The 23,208-nt window shown below is 42.9% G+C and overlaps 1 protein-coding gene and 1 non-coding gene across 3 annotated transcripts in view; both read left to right on the plus strand.

Moving 5' to 3' along the window:
• The first annotated feature begins 368 nt into the window (after positions 1 to 368).
• The window catches only part of EIF3A (eukaryotic translation initiation factor 3 subunit A), a 41,380-nt gene continuing 18,540 nt past the window's right edge, over positions 369 to 23,208 (plus strand). For both annotated transcript variants that reach the window (XM_064144274.1, XM_064144275.1), the window contains exons 1-12: positions 369 to 512; positions 4,616 to 4,806; positions 4,987 to 5,123; positions 8,767 to 8,930; positions 10,547 to 10,746; positions 11,704 to 11,912; positions 12,860 to 13,031; positions 14,001 to 14,105; positions 15,694 to 15,792; positions 16,454 to 16,570; positions 18,402 to 18,587; positions 22,744 to 23,091. In XM_064144274.1, the coding sequence (XP_064000344.1) occupies positions 464 to 512; positions 4,616 to 4,806; positions 4,987 to 5,123; positions 8,767 to 8,930; positions 10,547 to 10,746; positions 11,704 to 11,912; positions 12,860 to 13,031; positions 14,001 to 14,105; positions 15,694 to 15,792; positions 16,454 to 16,570; positions 18,402 to 18,587; positions 22,744 to 23,091 (1,977 nt within the window). In that variant the 5' untranslated portion in view covers positions 369 to 463. The remainder of the gene's footprint in view (positions 513 to 4,615; positions 4,807 to 4,986; positions 5,124 to 8,766; positions 8,931 to 10,546; positions 10,747 to 11,703; positions 11,913 to 12,859; positions 13,032 to 14,000; positions 14,106 to 15,693; positions 15,793 to 16,453; positions 16,571 to 18,401; positions 18,588 to 22,743; positions 23,092 to 23,208) is intronic.
• LOC135176581 (small nucleolar RNA SNORA19) lies at positions 16,123 to 16,254 on the plus strand. The gene has a single exon (XR_010302740.1). It is a non-coding gene; the product is annotated as a small nucleolar RNA SNORA19 (small nucleolar RNA).

Here is a 23,208-nt window from a genome sequence, read left to right on the forward strand (position 1 = left end):
TGAAGCTCCACAAGGTGGCTCGTCCATCTGGAGAGCCGCTGCCCTGTGAAGCCACCCCCGGGCAGCCCGCGGTGGCCGCGGTCCCTGCCTCTGTGGCATCTGTTCGCCCTGGAGTCTCCGCTAGGCCGGAGGGCACAGCGCGGGGTGTCACTTGGGACACCGACAGCGGAAACCAGCCTCGCCGTCAGCCTGAAGCGTGGCTCTCGGCGGAGGGCTCACTGCCGGGAACTGCCCAGCGGCAGCGCTCGGCCGGCGCCCTCCCGGCTGGGCTCGCCTGACACCGCCGGGACGGCTCCGACACCGCCCCGCGCCCGCGCCGGGAGGGGCTTCCGCTTCCGCCGGCGTCAGCGCGCGCGGGTGACGGCCGCGCTCTCTTTCCGGCCTCGCAGGCTGCCTGGCTGGAGCACGGAGCGAGCCGCCGCCGCCGCCGCCCCCCGCCCCGTGAGGAGAGGCCGCCGCCACCATGCCGGTGTACTTCCAGCGGCCCGAGAATGCCCTCAAAAGGGCGAACGGTCAGTGCGGGCCACCTTCCCCTTGCCGCCGGTTCGCCTCCCCCTGCTCCCGCTGCGGCGGGCAGCGTGCGCCGCTCCTCTGTCCCTGGTCGGATCAGTTGTGCCGGCCTCCAGAGCTCCATCGCCAGCCCCTCGGTGCGGGGCCGTGACCGGCGTTTCCCTGGAGCTGAGGAGAGGCTGCCCGGGAGCGGCGCAGCGCTGCCTTGCCGCGAGGAAATGGCCGAGGCCTACCGGCGCTGGCCGCGCCGCATGGCGGAGGCGAGGCCCGGGCGGCCGCGGGGAGCGGGCCCATCCCGGCTCCGCCTCCCTCTCCCTGTCGGGGCCCCCAGCCGCCCGAGGGGCGGAGGCGTTGGGCAGGCTCTGGGTGAAAGGGGGGTCGTGGATGTGAGGGCCTGTTGTGCTGAGGACAGCATGGCCCGGGTCCCGCGGCTTCTCAGTTTGCGGCCCTGCGACCGCGGGAGCCACGGTAAAGTCGGCGTCGTGCAGCCGCCGGGAATGGGCTGTCCGCCGACCGGCGGCTTGGGGAGAGGAGTCCGAGGGCAATCTGGCCTGTCATCCCACTCCGCGATGATTTCAACGCCGGTGGGATCTCGGATGCAGTTTTTCCACCTGGGCTTCATATTCAGTAGTCCCATCCTTCATGTGACTGTTGACAAGGTGAATGATTATATGCCTTAGACGTTGCACAGTCTGATGCATAAATAGTATGGAATAGAAACCAAAGAGGGCTGTGCTGTAGCTGTCTTTTACTGATGGCCACAAACGAAGTTGGACTGCTTATATTTATCAGCCGTATTCTTTTGGCACTTATTTTTTGATAGCATCTTTTTCTAAGCACTTACCACGACCATTTAGACCCTTCATTGTTGCAGAGCTGACCGCAGGATGACACATAAATGACATCCAAAAATCACACGTGATATGCAGGTCTTGAAGTGGCAGCTGAAGAGGCCATTCTGGAGGCAGTGCATAATTCCAGTCTGTGGTGTTTTAACTAGAAGATGTTAAAGTGTTGTACGTCCTCAGGATTTCTAATCTAAAAGTGATGGTAAAAATAACTCCCCCAAAGACTAAAAGTGGAAAGATAAATTCAACTTCCATCAACTACTGAAGATGAAATTGCATTTTTAGCAGTCTTTTAAAAGATACATATAACATAGTGCTGTTTACTTTGTCTTCAGAATTTGTAGGTAGAACAAGTTGCACTTCAGTGGTGAGTGAATTACATTGATTACATTGCTGGCATATTGATCTTAAACTGTTTGGATCTGATATTTGACTGTTTCTTGATATTGAGGAAGCAGTTTTAAATTCATATCTTGCAATGCTGCAAGTCTACTAAATTCTGATGAGCTGAAGGAGAGGAGATAATGGAAGGATAGGAAAGGAAGGGAATGTTCTGTAGACAAATGCTAGTAATTCTCAATCTAGGTGGACATTACAAGCGTCTTGCAAGCTGCAGGGTTTCAGTCTCACCATGGCCAAGTACCATAAAGGGTGAAAAGTTGTACCTAAGACAGTTACATGTTGCAGGAAGCAGTTCAATGCTAAACTGATTGTTTGAGTTTTGGACACGTAAGAAGTTTAAGAGGGACAGAGATCTGATTGAGAGGAACAAATGGAGGACTATGAGGATGATTAGGGGACTGGAGCACTGCCTGATGAGGAGAGGCTGAGGGACCTGGGGCTGCTTAGTCTGGAGAAGAGAAGACTGAGAGGGGATTTAATAAATATAAATATCTGAGGGCTGGGGGTCAGGAGAGCGAGGACAGACTCTGCTCACTTGCTCTCTGTGATAGGACAAGGAGCAATGGATATAAGCTGCAACACAGGAGGTTCCAGCTCAACACAATGGGGAACTTCTTGACTGTAAGGATCCCAGAGCACTGGCACAGGCTGCCCAGAGAGGTTGTGATGTCTCCTTCTCTGGAACCTTTCAAGGCCTGTCTGGATGTGTTCCTGTGTGAGCTGAGCTAGATTGTATGGTCCTGCTGTGGCAGGGAGGTGGAACTCGATGGCCTCTTTGGGGCACTTACAACCCCTGACATCCTGTGATCCTGTAATGTTGAGTGGCTTTCAGAATTGCAGTGTTCACATTTTATTGGCTAAAGCTTAAGTGGTCATGTAGGGACATTTTATGCTTCAGGTTCTCAGTGACCTTTACATACATTGGAGATGTATGGAAATAAGAGCTAGGCTATATCTACAAATCTGTTGGAAAGCTTGCTTTCCCTTATAATTGATAAATGTAGGTCAAATCCAACCCTTTAGCTATTTTTAAGATCTGCCATTATTTTGCACTTGAGGATGTAATGCAACTTTCAGGAATGTTTTATTGTCGCAGGTGCTGAAGTTGCCCTCTGTTACATAACTGGGTAACTCATGACATCTTTGTACAGTTTCTCAGCTGGAAAACACAGCTTAATTTGTGGTTTGGGTTAGCAGTATATCACTTTATAATATGTATCAGCTAGTTCTTTTCCATGCAGACCTTTAGTTGTCATTTTGGATACCTTTTAGAGTCTTAAGGGGTATGACAGAAGAAATGGTTTTAAAAAATGTAATTCTGGCAGCTTTTCAAAGGCCACAACTTTACATTTTGTTTCCATAATTTAACAATTGCTACTGCAAGACATGTGTGCTGCATTTGACTATTCAGGGTCACTTTGTATATGCTTTGTCTGGGAAATCAGCCTTCATTATTTGACCTGCTTCTTAGAACTTGCTTGACCAGACTTAATTAAAAGTTTCAAAACCATATGAATGAATTTTGTGCTTTGTCCAGTTGGTTATCGACCACTGGCCTTGATTCAGGATTAAACTTGCCTTTCAAATTGAATTTCACATACCAAAAATGTCAAGCTGGGCAGTAGCTGTCTCAAAACCCACACTGAGATAGAGTAGCAGTGTAAATTGTGGGGTGGAGGATAGCTTTAGTAAAATTCCCTTGGTGAGTAAAAAAACACTGCTGAATATTGTCATGCTGTAACCTTCATTATCTTTAAATGTAACTGTGTTTTCTAGAAAGGAATTTGCTCATCTTATGCAAGCTCATTATTTACATAAACTAAGCCCTGGATACATGGTCTTGTGGTCTTTAAACTAAAACCACACTCCTGCTTCCAAAATACATTTTTTAGCCATGTTTAATTTTGATTCTAATACTCCAAAGCTTAGAAACTCTCTCTAATGTATGAACACTTTGAGCAAGCATCTACTTAAGTCCTTTCTGCCATCACTTCTTTAGGAATGAGGTGGTTTCCAAAGTACTTCATGGGGAATTTCTGCTCCACCCCTCAGCCTTTGAGAAAAACACATTTCCTTGTAGCTCTACTTGACTTTATCTTTTAAACCTGTTTGCTTCTCGTTCCCAGCATTCTTTTTGCTTGCCTTTCTGCAGTTAGAAGTAGGTCTGTTGTAGGGCCTGTGTGTATGCTGATAATGGTTGTGCTGCCTGCTTGTGGAGGTTCCTGTGTTTTATACTGAGCAGAATGTGTGGTGCATCATAGATGGGAGTTGCTGTGATGCTGAGAGATCCTGTTAGGAACATCAGCTGCTTAGGGAGTGAATAAATGGGACCTTGGTTTCAGCAGCAAGGCTGATGCAGAAAGTATCTGACCCTTCAGTTGGACTGGCAGCTTTTAGTATAACTGTTCTGTACATCACTTGACTTCAAAAACCATCCAAACAACTTTCCTGACTGAAATTTTTCTTTGCTTGGGGCAGGATTTTTTTTTCTAAGTCATATTCACTGAAGGGTTTGTCTTGTTGAATGCCGTTGGTAGGTGCTGTATTACAAGGCCTGTGTGTTTTCATTTGCCTTCTTGATGAGCTAGCTTTAAAATGGGATGTATGTGTTTTAATATGTGTGAAGAGCCCAGTCATGCAGTGGTGGGTGGAGAGACATCTCTGCTGTCCTGAAATGTCAATGTTAATGGAGAGGACTGTGTTTGTTGGCTGGCTATGTCCTTGAAAGATTACCACTGCATTTGCATTTGCCAGCATTTTGATATGGCCAGCAGTGAGCTCTGGTTAAATTCTAAAAGCATGAACCAGACACCTTCTGTTTTTCAAGCCTTTTGCTAATTGGATTTTACTTTCAGAATTCCTTGAGGTCGGCAAGAAGCAGCCAGCCCTTGATGTTCTCTATGATGTTATGAAAAGTAAGAAACACCGAACATGGCAGAAAATCCACGAGCCTATTATGCTGAAGTACCTGGAACTCTGTGTGGATCTCCGCAAGAGTCACCTGGCAAAAGAAGGATTGTACCAATACAAGAATATTTGCCAGCAGGTATGGCTTTTCCATTTGGTGGTATCTATTTTTAGCAAACGTGGTGTCAGCTGGTATGGTCTAAAAGTAACCAATTGGTCTTGAGTTAGAATTAATCTGCCCTTTAGATGTTTGTACATTTTAAATGTTGGCTGCCTGTTGTGGGTGGAAACATCTTCCCATTTTCTGCCTTTGGTGTAGGTGAACATCAAATCTTTGGAGGATGTTGTTCGAGCCTATCTAAAATTAGCTGAAGAAAAAACAGAAGCAGCTAAAGAAGAATCCCAGCAGATGGTGCTGGACATTGAAGACTTGGATAACATTCAAACTCCAGAAAGGTAGGTCACCTCTCATGAAAATGTAGTAAAGTATCCTTATAGCCATGAAGGATGTTAGCAGTTCAGAGAACCGAGATACAGAGATGGTGGATTAGAAATGGAATGCTAAAGGTGTTTGAGAGGTTTTAATGGTGGGAAGGAAAAACAAGAATTTTTCATTGAACTAAGTCCTAAGTCTTGAGTAAAGATAAGTAAAGAAGGAAGTTGTAAAGAATAGGAAATGGAGATACAATTAGAGCAGTTCTGGGAGTCACAGAATCAGTTAAGGTTGGAAGGGACCACAAGGATCATCTAGTTCCAAGCGTCCTGCCATGGGCAGAGACACCCTACCCTGGATCAGGCTGTCCAAAGCCTCATCCAGCCTGGCCTTATGCACCTCCAGGGATGAGACTTCAACTGCCTTCCTGGGCAACTCACTCCAGGCTCTCACCACTCTCATGCTGAGCAACTTCCTCCTCACATCCAGCCTGAACCTACCCATCTCCAGCTTCGCTCCACGCCCCCTAGTCCTGTCACTACCTGATCCTAAAAAGTCCCTCCCCAAATTTTTTGTAGGCCCCCTTCAGATATTGAAAGGCCACAGTGAGGTCCCCTTGGAGCCTTCTCTTGTCCAGACTGAACAGCCTCAACTCTTTCAGTCTGTCCTCACAGGAGAGGTGCTCCAGCCCTCTGACCATCCCCATGGCCCTTCTCTGAGCATGCTCTAGCACGTCCACATCCTTCTTGTAACGGGGGCTCCAGTCAAGCCACCACTTTCTAGGATCTACTCATACCTGTGTCTGTAGTAATATTGGAGAGTTGATTATTGAAAGCTGCTTGTTATCAGTTGGGTGTACAATTTAATTCCTATGTAGACCAATGTAATGGCTGTGTGTGATAACCTCCAGTCTTTCTGCCCATATTGTGCATGTACAAACAGAAGGAAATGTTGTGTTGTACTTGCCTGGGTAGCTGATAAGAACAGACATGAAAAGTAAACTCGGTGTGCTATAATTAATTGGGTGGATAATGAGAAGGAATGGAGAAGAGGATCAGTAAATATAATCTGCTTTCACTGACAAGTAGTGCCAGGTTAGGATTAAACTCCTCTTCAACTCCGAGAAGTCACTATTCTGTTGTCAGAATATTTCCTTGAAGACCTTCCTAATCTCTTCAGATAAAGCAAGGTTAGCTCTGATTGTGGTTTTATGTTCTTCATATATATCTATTGATTTGGAGAGTACTCATATTAAATCCTGTAATGTAGCCCTATATGTGGCAACATCTGTGGAAGAAAAGTGACCTGGTAAGCATTAAAGAGATATTTTAAAGCATTCCAGCTGCCCATAAAAAAAAATTTAAAAGTATAAGGGAATAAATTAAAATTTCCAGAGGTCAAACCATATTAAAACTTGCAGAGGATATCAAAAGAAACAACAAAGCACCTTTTGAGTTATAGGTAGAGCATTCTAAGAAAAATGGTGATGAAATTCTGTGGAGGTGGGTTGAGATGAGCCATCCTGGGTGTGGTCTGAAGATTAAAGCAATGCTTTTCTAGTCATATTTGTAAGAACATAGATACTGAAATAAGAGATAGTTTTTTAGAGCATGGAGGTAAAAGGAAAAGTCAACTTTCTCTTCATGTTAGGTGTCATCACCATTTTTGTTCTAGTGGTTTAAAAATGCTGGGAGATATTTTGGATACTAAAGCTTTGCTGCTCCATCTGTGGGAGTGAGTGGTGATCTGAACAGTTGCTGCTGTGTTGTTACCTTGTTCGTAATAGCATTCAGGTCTTCAGTACAAGTTTTGAAGGATGGAAGTAGTGTATGAAGTTAATCAGATAAAATTTAGCACAGGCTTGCTGAAGGCTAGGTGACATGTGATTATGTTAGAATTCTATTTGGTAATTTAGTTTTTCAGGTACAAGAAATGTGCAGCATCTCACCTGAGGCACAGTAGACCTGTGGATACCACACCAGAAAGGGTGTTTGCAGTTGAGTTGGAAGGGGTCTAAGGCATTTCACAACGAGAAACTGATGACATGGAATGACAAAAGGAGATAGGAAGCAAGGCTAAAATTGCTGGGACTTCTTTCAACTAAAACCGTGGAACAGAAGCCAAAAATGGCAAAGCTACACCTTCTGATGATAGAAAATTGGAAGAAGTTGCCAAAGTAGAGAACATTTTGTCTTGTGTTGGCGACTGTGAGAAATAGTTAACAATAGTCAAGCAATACTCGCACGTGGAGTAGAAGGCCATGGATATGGATGTTAACAGCAAAGCTCTCTGGCAGAAGTTAGGAACTCACTAGCTGCAGAAAATGACAAAGTTACAGACCTGTCTTCAGTAGTTTAGTTGTTCCAGGATGGCAGTGCCATTTTTGTTATTTCCAGTGCCTGAAGTAGTCTTCATTACAGGTGAATCCTGCTGTTGGGCACTGAGGAGTGGCTGACCACACTTTGCCTTGTTCTCTTTTATATAACAGAACTAGAAAATGTGTCTTTTCAGTCATACTATTTCTTCTGAACAACCAGAGTTTCTTTAGTGTTTTTTAGGTCCTCTTTTCTAGGCTTCTCATGCCTTTTTTTTTGCTGCTTGATCTCTTGGAGAAGGCACTGGTGAAATGTTTAATATTGTATGTAGAATGTAGTCTTCAAGGAACTAAGTTAGACCTGGAAACACTGTAGTGGGAAGAGAGTTACAAGAGTTAAGAGTTTATATTAGAAGCAGGATTTTAGAGACAAAGGCTTAGAGGATTCTTTGTAAGTTTGTCCTGCTGGGTAGTGTTTATCATGCGAGCCATGATACTGAATTTGTACTTGGCTTTGGTGAGGCCACACCTCAAGTATTGTGTTCAGTTTTGGGCACCACCATACAAGAGAGCTGTGGAGGTGCTGCAGCAGGTCCAGAGGAGGGCAATGAAGCTGGTGAAGGGCCTAGAGAATAACTCTTATGAAGAGCAACTGTGGGAGCTGGAGATGGTTAGTTTGAAAAAGAGAAGGCTAAGGGGAGACCTCACTGCTGTCTACAGCTATCTGAAGGGACATTGTGGAGAGGCTGCTGCGCTTCTCCCAGGTAATTGGAGACAGAACAAGGGGGAATGGTCTTGAGCTGAGACTGGAGAGGTGTAGATTGGACATTAGGAAAATTTTTTTCATGGAGAGAGTAGTCAGGGACTGGAATGGGCTGCCCAAGGAGGTGGTGGAGTCACTAACCCTGGATATGTTTAAGGGTGGTTTGGGTGTGTTGCTTAGGACTATAGCTTAAGGTGAATGTTGTAGAGTAGGGTTCTAGGTTGGACTTGGTGATGCTGAGGGGCTTTGCCAAGCTGGATGTTTCTATGAGTCTGCCTCAAGAGTCTTTTCCAGTCTTATATTTCTGCGAAGGAGGGAATGCAGTTGTAGCCACTGAATGCCAGATTACCACATCTCACTTCTGACAACTTTAAGCATCTTTTTCATGTCAGAATTTGAAAAGTTTGTAATGCTTTAAATATTCCACTTTTCCTATGTCTGCAGATCATACAGCACCCAATGCTTGTCCCATATGTCAACAAAAAACGGCCACTTTCATTTAGCACTTGATAAGAAAAATTGGTGAGAATCACAGCGAATGAAACACTTTCTTTTTATTTTCCTCCTTGCCTCCCTGCCCCAACTGCAGTGTTCTTTTGAGTGCTGTGAGTGGAGAAGACACTCAGGATCGTACTGACCGGCTGCTTTTGACTCCCTGGGTTAAGTTTCTGTGGGAATCCTATAGACAGTGTTTGGATCTTCTGAGAAATAATTCTCGAGTCGAACGCCTGTACCATGACATTGCACAGCAAGGTAAGCCATAAAGATGGAAATGACAGGACAATGAAATCTGGGAATTCTGCATTACATCTCATAAAACTAGAAAAACAAAGGTTGGTTCTATTTGGATATTGCTTCAGTTAAATATATGTTAATTTCTTAAGCAGATGTATGTACACAAAAATACTGTTCTTAAAATCACAGAGGTTCCTTAATGTTACTGAGCTTTCTGGCCACAGATCTTCTCTTGTAGCAGAACCTGAAAGGAGAAAATTATGTTTTTTGGGACATGCTGAGAATATGAGAATTCCTGGTGCTATGCCTTTATTTTTTTCTAATTTAGGAATTTAAATTAGTCCTTTTTTTACTTTATTTAGAGTCACAGAATGTCAGGGGCTGGAAGAGATCCTGAAAGCACATCCAGTTGAACTCTCCTGCCAGAGCAAGATCACCTAAAGCAGATTACACAAGAAAGTGTCCAGGCAGGTTTTGAATATCTCCAGAGATATTCTCTCTCCAGAGACTCCACAGCCCCCTTGGGCAGCCTGTTCCAGAGCTCTGTCACACTCACAGGGAAAAAATTCCTCCTCATTTTTGCATGAAACTTCCTATGCCTCAGCTTCTACCCAGTGCCCCTTGTCCTGTCATTGGGCATCACCCAGCAGAGCCTAGCTTCAACCTCCTGGCACTCACCCTTTACATATTTATAAATGGTAAATGTGTCTTCCATTAATGTGTTCTGTGCCAGCTAACTTCAGAAACTGGTGTACACAAAAGGGTCTTGTAAAGTTATGATGTCAATTCTGACACAGGCATAACTTATAGAAATATTATGCAGGAAGTAATAGGAGAAAGTCCAGTCTGGTTCTTTCTAGTGTTAGTCTGCAAAAATAGACTTTTAATGATTGAATGCTTGCAAATTAGTGTTCTTTTAAAGGCAAGAGATGAGCAGAAACATATTTTCCTTTGTATGTAGAAGTTTGGGCCCTGTGTTTTTGAGGAAAGAAAATGTTACACTGTTAACTCTGGATCCAGATTGTGTAAGCACATCAGGAAAGGTGACTGTCAGATGAGTTTGAGGTATTTAGTGTATTTAAGTCTTCAAGATACAGGTTCAAGTCTTCCTTTAGTTTCTAGGTACTTCTGGAGGTACTTTTTCACTTTTCACTGACAGGGGGAAGGCAAAACAGGTTTTTTGAGAGGAAATACAGGATCTAAGACTTTTTTCTGTGTAATTTCCGTTTGAAAGCTTTGTTTAACTTCTCTGTATTTCGCTGATTCCAGGATTTTTCCCATGTTTTACAAAGCCAAAATGTGAATTCTTGCCATTTACATCATTCAGTTTGCATGTGGTTCAAAATAAAAGCTGCAATCACTGCTCAAATTAGAACATATTTGGAGACTCAAAGTATTCCCTTTGCTCCTTAAATGTAATGGTTAGAAGCATCTTAATTTTTTGAGGTCAAGATGGAAGTGGTTTACGCTGTCACTTACTCATTAGGAGTGACAGTTAAATTGCATCTCATTTGATAATGTCTTTGCAGTGTGAATGAAGACTCTTCAACTGTGCTGATTTACATATTGGAATTGCATTTAGTAGAAGAACCATTAAGTGAGCATTCCTGACTTTGTGGTGTTCATTTTTGCAGCCTTTAAGTTCTGCCTGCAGTACACCCGCAAAGCTGAGTTCCGTAAGCTCTGTGACAACCTACGGATGCATTTGGGGCAGATCCAGCGTCACCATAACCAAAGCACAGCAATCAACCTCAACAATCCTGACAGCCAGTCAATGCACTTGGAGACCAGGCTTGTGCAACTTGACAGTGCTATCAGCATGGAGCTGTGGCAGGTATGCAGCAGGGCTCCTGTAATCATGCTGTAGTCTTCAGCCGTTTCTGAATCTGTTCCACGCAGATCCTGTTTCATGCTGTATACTCCAAGGTAAAGACAGGATAATAGTTTAAGAATGAAGTTCCAGTATCTAGAATGTGGTACTACATGCATGTTAAATACTCAGTCTGGTGTTCCTGCAGAGCATTTCAAACCAAGCTTTTGCTGGTGGTAGTAAATGTTAAAGTAGCTGGAGTCACTGAGTTGTGAAAAGTGATAAGTCAATGACACCTTCAGCTCTACCATCTTGCATTTTCAGGAGCTAGACCGCTGGGAAGTGGTTGATAAAGGTTAATGCCTGCTGTTAGCCTGAGACCTCAGCATTACTGGCTTAATTATGTTAGTATCTAGCCACTGAAGACTAAATTTTCAAAGCTATGCTTTAAAGTCTTTCTAATATTGGAGTCCTGAAAAAGTCAAGACTAATTTTTGTGATTTTGGTAAAATGTTCTCTGTTGTGTTGTTTACTTTTTATGTAAGTAATGACCTGTAAGACATTACCAATATTACAGCTATTTTATGGGAAACTAACCTCATTTTTTTAATCACAATAATGATTTTTGTGAAAAAATGGTAAATTCAGTCAATACTAAAATTGTTATAATAGTGAAATAAGAGAATTTTTTGTTACTCTGGTTTGGTTTTTTCCCCCTCCTCCTTGGTTTGTAGCTTGAGCATCTGAAAGAAACCCATTTGGAGACAATTAACATTAACTAATTGTTAACTACCAAATTGTAAGCAGAAGGTTAATGGATTTACAGTACGTCCAAATAATATATTAGGAAAGAAGTATTTAATTTCATATAGCTGAAGATCACAGCCCTCAGTGGTAGTAAATATATTTGTCTTACAGCCGTGTGTGTCTATTCTTGGGTGTCGTAACAAGTTGCTAAGAGCAGCATATTTGTTCTTTTAGGAAGCTTTCAAAGCAGTGGAGGATATTCATGGGCTATTTGCGCTGTCTAAGAAACCACCCAAACCACAACTGATGGCAAATTACTATCACAAAGTTTCAACTGTCTTCTGGAAATCAGGAAATGCTCTTTTCCATGCCTCAACTCTTCACCGACTTTATCACTTATCAAGAGAAATGCGAAAGAATCTCACACAAGAGGAGATGCAGAGGTGGGGAAAAGATAACTTAATGTGATCTTAAAATTCCATTTTTAAAACCATAGGTTCAAAATTAAACTAAATTGTACCCCAAAAGAAGCAGATGCCTGGCTATGAGCAACTCTGCTTAAAGTGGCCAGTACTAATTGCCTCAAAAGAAACAGAGCAAGAGAGATGTTTTACAGAGCTGCAGCATGAATAATGTAAACATCAGGATCACCTTAGTTTAGCTTCCTTCTCTGTTACTGACTGGGAAGCTAAGCAAGTTAGTAAGTATCTGTGTTTCACTTCCTTTTTCTCTTCTGAGTGGTAATTTTTACTTCACAGGATGCCATAATATTCTAAACTTTTCCTTGATATATAGATGTCAAATGGCCTGTAATGTTTTAGTACTAAGTATGATGCTGGTAAGGCTTTTGAGGCATGCAGAACCACTGACTGCATTAACCTCTGAAATTCATCTATAGGCCTTTGCAGAATCAGAATTTGGTGGGAATTAAATACTCTGGAAATTCTTAAATTACTCTTCATCTGGGTATTAAGGTCAAAGTTCAAGTATTTAATATCATTTGTATTGTTCCATCAGAACTGGCTTGCACAGTTACCATTTAAAAAAATAAGTGCCATGGAAAGGGCATGGATGGCAGCTAAAATAAGTGAAAAGCTGCTGCTTTCTGCTCTTCTCATTCTTTTCTGGGATTTTGGTACTTACAGAGGTGACTTGAATTGCTTGGTGTATATATCTATACACATAGGTGTAAGTAATGAAAAGATAGTATCAAAATCTTTACCCTGGTTACTGAAGTGCACCACATTTTGTACTGTTCTGGGCCTTTCCTGTTAGTGCAGATGTTTTTGCATCATAGATGCTACTCGATCTTACTCTTGAATTGGCACATAAGAGGAGTTAATCAGTGTTCTGTTCGAGTTCAGCTTTTGTGGTTGTATTTTGTCAACAGGATGTCTACTCGAGTCCTTTTGGCTACTCTGTCAATTCCTATAACACCTGAGAGAACAGATATTGCTCGCCTTCTGGATATGGATGGCATTATTGTTGAGAAGCAGCGGCGCCTGGCAACCCTGTTGGGCTTGCAGGCCCCACCTACACGTGCCAGTCTCATTAATGATATGGTAGGTAATGGTGTTCAGATAAACAGTTTTTGAGTATCTAAGAATCTTCTTTTTGGACTTTCCCTTCTAGAGCAGCAGTTAAAGTTAAAACAGGTTTATATTTAATTGCGTGACTCGTGTTATAGTGTTACAGTTTAACATTCCTAAGGAGGGCTGTTTGGAAGTGGCAGCAATAATGGGAGGCTTGAGTGCTTGTGTGCCCTAAATAGTCAGATGCAATGTTGTCCTTTATGGAACCTCAGCAACAAATTAATTTTGAAACTGAGAGATTGGGAAAGAGGTGTGAATGAGAGCTTTGCTCTTTGTCCCTCTCCTCTGTGGTGTGAGATTAACTGAACAATGTTTATTTTTCTGTTTTAACTGAGGTTTGGATAAGTGCAGGTTAGATGTTGAGTAGTGAACTGTAAGCACACAACTGATTATGAGAACTTGTGTTTAGTTTGAAGGGAGGAGAGGTGTATCTATGCTCAGAGCTTCCCAGCTATTCATGAATAAGTCAGGTGTTCAGTCAGAGCTAAGTATTTTCAGAGGATCTCTGAATTTCTTGCGTATATGGCTAAAACATAGATTCAGGATTCACTTCTCAATTCACATTAGTTCTTCTGGCTCCTCTGCATTTTGCCCTAAGACCATAATTTAGAACTTTAGATGTTTGCTAACAAACTGACATGTGTGTTTTTAATTTGAATGTGGGCCTACATCTGTGTAGTAGAAAGAGCTAAAAGTTGAAGGTGGTGCTCTAGCCAAAATATTTATCTTATTTCTTTGGGTTTTATTTTCTTTTCCATTTTTCAAATACAAACAGTTGAGTAGCACAGCAGAGTCGTTACCTCTACAATTAAAAATGCTGTAATCAAAAATACATCTGGTGCTTATTTAACTTCTTGAATGTAAAATTCTTAAAGCATAACTGTTTGTTAATACTGTATTTATTTTGAGGTCTTTGTGGGGTTTTTGTGTTGACCGTAGGTAAGGTTCAACGTAGTGCAGTACGTTGTTCCAGAAGTGAAGGAACTTTACAACTGGCTTGAAGTAGACTTTCACCCACTCAAATTATGCAGCCGTGTCAGCAAGGTAAGTTTTGTAGTTCTCTGTGTGTGGTAATTGGTCTTGAGTAGTAGTCTTCTTATTTGACTATGGATTTGTGGCAAATAGCAGCTAGCTGCTTCTGCTGCCAGGATTTTCAGTAGTTGGCCGGCAGTATGCCTTTGTGCTCAAGAAGGCCAATGGTATCCTGGGGTGCATCAAAAAAAATATGGCCAGAAGGTCAAGGGAGGGTCTCCTTCCCCTCTGCCTTAGTGAGGTCACATCTGGAGTATTGTGTCTGGCTCTGGGCTCCCCAGTTCGAGAGAGAAGGAACTGCTGGAGAGGGTCCAGCGGAAGGCTGTGAAGATGATGTATGGACTGGAGCATCAGAGGAAAGGCTGAGGGACCTAGGGCTGTTCAGCCTGCAGAGCAGAAGACTGAGAAGGCATCTTAGGGTTAAACTGGCAAAGGGGAGATTTAAACTAGATGTTAGAAAGAAGTTCTTTGCAGGGAGGGTGGTGAGACACTGGAATAGGTTGCCCAGAGAGGTTGTGGATGTTACCTCCCTGGATTTGTTCAAGGCCAGATTGGATGAGGCCTTGAGCAACTTGTTCTAGTGGGAGGTGTCCCTGCATATGGCAGGAGGGTTGGAACTGAATGACCTTTGAGAGGTCCCTTCCAACCTAAACAATTCTGTGATTCTATCTTGTGGATGTTTATCGATATTTAAAGGGTAGAGTTAAAGAGAATGGGCCAGTCTCTTTTCTGTGGTGGCCAGCCACGGGATGAGGAGCAGTGAGTACAAATTGGACCAGCCTGCCCAGAGTGATTGTGGAGTCTTCTTCTCTGGAGACTTTTAAACCCCTCCTGAATGTGTTCCTGTGTGGCCTGCCCCTAGGTGAACCTGCTTTGGCAGGGGACTTGGACTAGATGATCTGCAGAAGTCTCTTCCAGCCCCCACCATTCTGTGATTCTGTCAAACTCAATTGCCATGAGTGGCATGTAACATCTGCTACTTGTAGCAGACTATGTCATTGAAGTAGAATGAAAATTAGGCAGGTCTCAAGGGTGCTATTTAAAGAAGCCTCTGGAAAGGTGCAGAGTTTTGGGAATGTATCAGAAAGTCTTATTGGTGGAGATGTTACTGAGTTGAACTTTACTGAAAATGTAGGAATAGGAACGAGAAAACTTTGCACATGCATGCATGTGGGTTGTGTGAGGAGTGTCAAAATACACCAGTGACTGTTTTTACTATTGAAATGTAGAGTATTGTGAGGTAATATAATGAGACGTGTCAGGTGAATGTAAGTTGTGAATTGATGAAGCACATCATAATCTTTTTCTTTGATAGTGGGAATAAAGATATTTGAGGTGCTAAAAAGAACTTGAAGGTAAATTAGCAGTGTGGCAAATGTTGCCATTACTGTCAGTTGCCTTCATACAACAAATGTTACCTGCCTGATATGAAAGTGTTCTGATCAAAGTCATGCACTGGAGTGAAATGAAGTATCTAGACAGGAGTGCTGTGGTTTCCTGAGCTGTAGACCAGAAGCATTGAAGAGCTCTGCCTTCATACTTTGATGTTGAAGTTTTTAAGTCTTGATGCAGACAGAGTAACTTCTCATCGTTTTGATAGGTTCTGAACTGGGTGAAAGATCAAGCTGAAAAGGAACCTGAACTGCAGCTGTATGTTCCTCACCTGCAGAACAACACCATTCTTCGCCTTCTGCAGCAGGTATGAATAAAGAAAATGTATGTTCATGGGTATGTAAGCTAGAAAATGCTTTGGAAGAACTCTTAAATTGGGAACTTAAGCTGAAGTAATTTTGTCTCCATCAAAGAGAAAGCCACTGTGGTTTTAAAAAGCTTTTTCCCAGCATATAGCCTCTACCTTCAAGTTTATTTCATCAGTGAGGTACAGCCCATTGGAGCTTCATAGTGGCTGCATACAGCAGTGTGACCTCTTGATTAGATCTTCTTTGTTCCAGATCTGTGATGTCTTATTCAGCTGTTTCTTAAAACTTTGCTTGGAGTAATGTTTTGGTGTGTTTGGATGCTTTATAAAGTGCACATTTCATTGACCTGCTTTCTTGACAAGTGATGAGCAGTGTTATTTCTGATGTGCTAAAGAAATGGTTGAAGGCTAATTAGCAGCATAGCTTTCTGTAGTACTGCTGCCAGTCTCCTTCATACAATGCAGCTGTGGCAAGAATGACATTAGGTCTTGGGTTAGGTTTGAACACAGCAGAGAAATGAAATCCTGAGAGAGTATTTGCAGTTGTATTAATATGTATATGTTCATTTGGCAACAATTGAAAAAGTTAACTTTATAGCTCCTGCAACAGCTTTTATTACTGATCTCTTGAATGAGTTCAAATACCTCTGTTCACTTACAGGTGGCCCAGATCTATCAAAGCATTGAATTTGCTCGTCTGTGTTCCCTGGTTCCTTTTGTTGATGCTTTCCAGCTGGAGCGTTGTATTGTTGATGCAGCCAGACATTGTGACCTACAAGTAAGTATTGTAAGGAAGTTTGTGTGAAATGTGTGGAGGAGGCTCAGGGAGGACACTTTACAGCTACCTGAAGGGAAGGTGTAGTAAGGTGGGGGTCAGGCTCTTCTCCCAGCGTTGTGACAAGAGGAGAGGGCAGAGTCTGAAGCTGTTCTAGGGGAGGGTTAGTTTGTAGCCAGGTGGGGGGTGGCCTCTTCTCCCAGGCAAGAAAAGACTCTATGAGGCACTTAGTGCCATGTTCTACTTGACTGGATAGGGCTGGATGGTAAGTTGGACTGGATGATCTTGGAGGTCTCTTCCAACCTGGTTGATTCTATGATTCTATGGATGTTAGGAAGCACTTCCTGATAGAGAGGGGCATTAGACACTGGAATGGACTGCCCAGGGAGGTGGTGGAGTCACCGTTCCTGGAGGTGTTTTAAGGAAAGCTTGGATGTTGCACTAAGTGACATGGTCTAATTGATGTGGTGATGTTAGGTCATAGGCTGGACATGATGAACCTCAGACGTCTATTCCACAATAATTCTGTGATTGGTTAGATTCAGCTGTTTTACATGGGATGATGTTGTACCCAAGGAAGACAATTGATTCTGGTGGATGGAGATAAGCTAGACTAAAAATGTGGGTGACAATATTAACAACTGGCAGTTACCTGTATTCTGGTGTGCATTTTTGATTTAGGTCTGCAACAACCAATGAGTCCAGTAGAAGTGAAAGTTGTAATAAAATCTGCTGAAACTTGCCCTGTGGGTCCAAGTCATTTAGTCCAGTGTATGCTGTAGCAAGCCTAACACAGAGATAGGAAGTTCTGACTGTGCTGTGTTAGTTGTGCAGGACTGGGTAGTTGCTGATGTTGTTTTTCTTGTCTAACCAAGTGTCTGAAGTGAAGCACCAACATCTGAAGTGTGCACTGGTGGCAATTTCAGCTGCTGGTGAAGGTAGTGTTGTTAGTGCAGTTACCTGTATTGAAAGTCCCACAGCCTGGAATGAAACGTTTCAGCTGTTGATACAAGTAATTTGTAGTCAAGGTTCTTAATAATTATCCATTTAGGATTTTTAGATAAAGCTGAATTAATTAATTTATGTTAAGACACAAATTCAGCTGATATTTTAAAAATGTTAAAACTGTCTACATTAGGATTCTTGTTTTGCATATTGCTAATGTGGAGGAAAAGGCAAGAGTGGTTTTCTGTGCTCATTTCAAAGGATCATTGAAACTTTAGCCTCTTTCAGTGTTTTGTTTTCAGTTTAAATAGGTTTTTGTTTGGTTTTGTGTGTAAACCATGGGAGTCCAATAAACTTTTATTCACAGTGCTATTTTGCTTCTGTAAGTTGGCATTTCCTGTAGTCTGGTGTAGCTAAAAACTTATTTCTGCTTTCTCTTTACTCATGCTGGTCACAGGCAGTGCAACAGAGGGACCTGGGGCATATTGGTCTGGGGAAGAGAAGACTTAGAGGGGATCTAATCAATGTTTATAAATATTTGAGGGCTGGGGGTCAAGACGGAGGGGACAAACTCTTCTCAGTTGTGCCCTGTGAAAGAACAAGGGGTAATAGGTATAAACTACAGCACAGAAGGTTCCACCTCAACACAAGGGGAAAATTCTTTACTGTAAGGGTCACAGAGCACTGGAGCAGGCTGCCCAGAGAGGTTGTGGAGTCTCCTTCTCTGGACACTGTCAAGACCCATCTGGATGTGATTCTGTGAGCTAAATTGTATGGTCCTGCTCTGGCAGGGGGGTTGGGTTCGTTGATCTCCAGGGGTCCCTTCCAACCCCTAATAGAGAAATTGTTTAATAAACAACACAATCATTTTTCTGTTTGTTTTGTGCAGGTTCGCCTTGACCATACCACTCGGACGCTGAGTTTTGGCTCAGATTTGAATTACAGTACTAGAGAAGATGCTCCACTGGGCCCTCAACTGCAAAGCATGCCTTCTGAACAAATCAGAAATCAGTTGACTGCCATGTCCTCTGCTCTGGCCAAGGCCCTTGCAGTCATCAAGCCTCCTCACTTAATGGTAAGTCATTTTAAGCCTTCTGAGAATGCTGACACATGCTGACGTTGCCCTCGTGTGCATTGTGTGATGTTTTTCTGTGGACCTTGGACAGCCTTCTTGTTTGGTTTTTGCCTTTTTTTTCCCTTTCTGGTCAGCTGCTCCTTACAATAGTCTGTCCTTAGTGCAGTGGTGATTCACAGACTCACAGAGTGTCAGGGGATAGAAGAGACTTTGAAGGATCATTTAGTTCACCCGCCTTGCCAGAGCTGAATCACCTATACCAGATCACACAGGAAGGGTTCCAGGCAGGTTTTTAATATCTCCAAAGAGGGAGACTCTACAACTCCCCATAGCAGCCTGTTCCAGTGTTCTGTCACTCTCTCAGGGAAAAAGTTCCTCATGTTTAAGTGAAACTTCCTATGCCTCAGCTTCCACCCACTGATACTCTTACTCATTGATACTGTTACTGCTGTCCTCTTCCTTCAGTGCAAGTAACCCATCCTTGAGGTAAATATATCCTAAAATAGGGAAGTATTAAGATACTTATTAATAACAAAGTATCTTTTGGCATCTGTTCCATACTCACCTGTTCTAATCGATCTTAATTTCCTGGTTTAGCAAGGCAAACTTTGAAGTCATGAGAGCATCCTTGAAGGAGTTACTTGTTTTACCTTTCCTTAACTTAGGAAAGGCTGTGAGCTATCTAATGATTAATTTAAGATCACATGGCAAGGATCTGAGTGGGCAGTGATTGGTGCTTTGGAAGATTTGTTTATTTTTCAGAAGTGTGTTGGTCTCTTTTTCAGAGCATTGTGGTAATGTAATTAGACAGTAACGATGGACTTGCAGATTAAATAGAAGCTAATTGATACTTCATACCAAAATTTATATCTCAATTAGTGTATTTTTTCAGGTGAGATGCACTTTTAACTTCATTGCTTTTCAGCCTGGCAGTAGTCAGCTATTGGTGCCTGTGAAGAGGAATTCTTAAATGAACTTAACCAGCTAGTGTATAGTCATAACAATAAAATTGTGTTAAAATATACATAAGAGGACTGAGTTTAAATGCTCAATCCTGCATATATCAGGTTTAGGCTATACCAAATAATAACCTTCCCATTGGTGGGTCTGCAGAGCCAGGTTGTGTTTAAAATGTTATATGCATTTCTGAAAATCCCAGTGCCTGTTTTCTTTGTTCTTCCAGGAGAAACTCCTGTTGCAAAGAACATGGAATGTAACTTGCTCTCTACCATTACCTGAAAGCAGATTGTACTCAGATGAGATGGTCTCTTCTCCCAGGCAACCAGGGACAGAACAAGAGGACACAGCCTCAAGATGCACCAGGGCAGGTTTAGGTTGGACATTAGGAAGAAGTTCTTACCAGCAAGAGTGATTGGCATTGGAATGGGCTGCCTGAGGAGGTAGTGAAGTCCTCATCCTGGGAGGTGTTTAAAAGGAGGCTGGATGAGGCACTTAGTGCCATGAGTTAGTTAATTAGAAGGTGTTAGGTGATAGGTTGGACTGGATGATCTTGAAGGTCTTTTCCAGCCTGGATGATTCTGTGATTCTGAGGAGAATCTGAAAACACCATCACAACATCCCACAACTCGCTGTCCTTGTCACTCCCTGTCCTCAGGGAGTCTGGGGCTGTTGGACTCAAGATCAGACTCACCAGTGAGCTCACATTTCAGGTTCTCCAGAGCTGCGAAGGAGCAAGGTGTAAATCAGTCTGGGATCACAGAAACATCCAGGTTGGCAAAGCCCCTCAGGATCACCCAGTCAAACCTAGAACCCTACTCTACAAGATTCACCTTAAACCGTAGTCCTAAGCAACACATCCAAACCACCCTTAAACACATTCAGGGTAGGTGACTCCACTACCTCCCTGGGCAGCTCATTCCAGTCCCTGACCACTCTGTGAAATATTTTTCCCTAATGTCCAATCTAAACCTCCCCAGCCTCAGCTTGAGGCCATTCCACCTTGTTCTCTCTCCAGTGACCTGCGAGAAGAGCCCAGCAGCAGCCTCTGCACAATGTTTCTTCAGGTAGTTGTAGACAGCAATGACGTCTCCCTTCAGCATCCTCTTCCTCAAACTAACCATCCCCAGCTCCCTCAGTCTCTCCTCATCAGATTTATTCTCCAGGCCCTTCCCCAGCTTTGTTGTCCTCCTCTGGAACTGCTTCAGCACCTCCACGTCTCTCTTGTCTTGCGGTGCATTCTTTGGTTGTGGCAAGTTAAACTTTCCCTTCTCTTAAAAGAGCAGTGATAATTTTTTTCTTTTGCTTCATGTTTATGAAATATTTCATAGAAAACATACTAAATATTTTTTTTTCCATAGGGAAAAAAGCTGATAGCAAGATGTCTGTGTCAGATACTTTATACATGTTGAAATAGTAATGTTCTTAAAATACAGAGTAGAGCTGCGTCGTGACACCTAATGCTAGCTGGAATTAGACACGTGGATTGTTGCTTTGAGAGAAAAGAACATGCTCTCTCTCTGCACATTCATAGATAGAAATGTCTTACACTTGACATGTTACTACAATTAGCTGAGTAAGGCATAAGTGGTAGTAATTTTGCTAGTAAAATTGGACTACAGTGTCAAGGTTAATATCAGTCAAGAATAAGTTTATAGCAATTTTTTCCTTCTCTATTCAGATCGAAACTTTTCATATTTTACAGGTGCTTAAAACTTGTGACTCCTGTGGAATTTGTTGTGACTCACAACAGTCTTTGATTAATCTAAGGCTTTTAAGTTTTGTATTTCTGGCACCTCCATTTTATCTGGATCTGTAACAAAGTGTGGATGTTTCAATGGTTTTGTCAAATGCCCTAGAGGTGACAGAAGACTGAAAATACCTCAGAGCTGGTGCACGTTTTGGGAGCATGACTAAGGGAGTGCAGTGAGCCAGTTTAGCTACAGTGCTTTGCTCCTTGCTGGGCGGATGGAAATGGGCAGCTCCATGAGCTCACACATCTGCACTTCTCAATATGTGCAGCATGAGACTCTGCAAAGAACCATGTTGGTACTCTGGAGGAGAGTGATGGGGCACTGCTTCAAGAACAATCTGTATGTTAGTGTCTGGACATCTAGTGGGTTTTATAATTAGAATTGGGTTATACAATGTTTGTACCTGTGGTGATTTGGGTGTTACTAGCCCCCCCATACTTGGGAAATCACCCTGACTAGACTCGATCGGCTCTGGAAATTTGAATGAAGCTTATACTTACAGCTTAGCACAGTAGACAAGCAGATAGTTACAATATATATACAGTTTTATACAGAAATATACAAAGTAAAAGGTAATACAGAAACACAACTCCCCTCCCAGAAACCTGAGACCCCAGGAGGGGCTCCCAACCACCCTTCCACCTTCTCCCACTCCCCTACCTTACCCCAGACATTGCCTTGTGCCCCAAGGAAGAATGGAGGTTGGCCAGGGGATTAGGAAGCAAGTGGATCAATCAGACAGATGGAAAGTGAGGTTAGAGAGAAATGCAGCCCACAGCCCGGACAAAGAGTGACTCCCTTATCCGTGTTTGGATTCTTGCTCTTACACCTCTCAGCAAGCCTGTGAGTGAAGTAGACACCACCATTGTTTCCCTTTCACAGCCTGTAATCTAGCTCTTCTCACCAAAACGTTCTAGCTAGCTTCAAACTAGCACGGTACCTAAGTTGTTGATAATATTTTTATCATCTCACAGGTGATTTGTGTTAGTAAGGATCTTTCTTCTCTTAGGTTAGTGCATTTGGGAAAATGAAAAAGTTTAAAAACAAGCGAGATTGGGTTCAATACAGAGCATGTGGTGCTATACTTACCAGCACATGCAGAGGCAAACAAAATTGACTCCCCCTCCACCCTTATCAATTAGCCTGAGTTATCAGTAACATGGGTGTGCAGCGGTTTGGACAGAAAAAAGTTTGAAACCATTGTACTTAAGATATGTTGCAAAGTATTGCCTTCTACAGACAGCTTTCACCTTATGCACGTGGTTCTAGTCGGTCGATAGTACCTTGTGTGCCATTTGGATGAGTGAGCAGATTTGCCATTCACAGCTTCATTTCCGTGCAGCTGTGAAAACTGAACTCTTGAGTTCTCTGAGGAGCATTTGCTGTGCTTTCTGCTGGTTTTAAGAGATGCTGTATCCATCACCTTATTCTTAATTCACATTCAGCAAGAGAAGGAGGAACAGCATCAGCTGGCGGTCACTGCCTTCCTCAAAAATTCACGGAAGGAACATCAGCGGATTCTTGCCCGTCGTCAAACTATAGAGGAGAGAAAAGAACGCCTGGAAAGCTTGAACATCCAGCGGGAAAAAGAGGAGCTGGAGCAGCGTGAGGCAGAGTTACAGAAGGTCCGGAAAGCCGAAGAGGAGAGGCTGCGCCAGGAGGCAAAGGAGAGGGAGAAGGAGCGCATCCTGCAGGAGCATGAGCAGATCAAAAAGAAGACTGTTCGTGAGCGCTTGGAGCAGATTAAGAAGACTGAGCTGGGAGCCAAAGCATTTAAAGATATTGACATTGAGGTATGCAAAGCATCACTGAAATTAGGAGGGGTTTTTCTGGTGTTAATGTTGCTTGTCTGCCTCAATTCCATTATTCTCTTACTTTTTTTTTACTGTAACTGATCTTATAATTAGTGT

The sequence above is a fragment of the Pogoniulus pusillus genome, chromosome 6, assembly GCF_015220805.1.
Source record: "Pogoniulus pusillus isolate bPogPus1 chromosome 6, bPogPus1.pri, whole genome shotgun sequence".
Lineage (NCBI taxonomy): Eukaryota > Metazoa > Chordata > Aves > Piciformes > Lybiidae > Pogoniulus > Pogoniulus pusillus.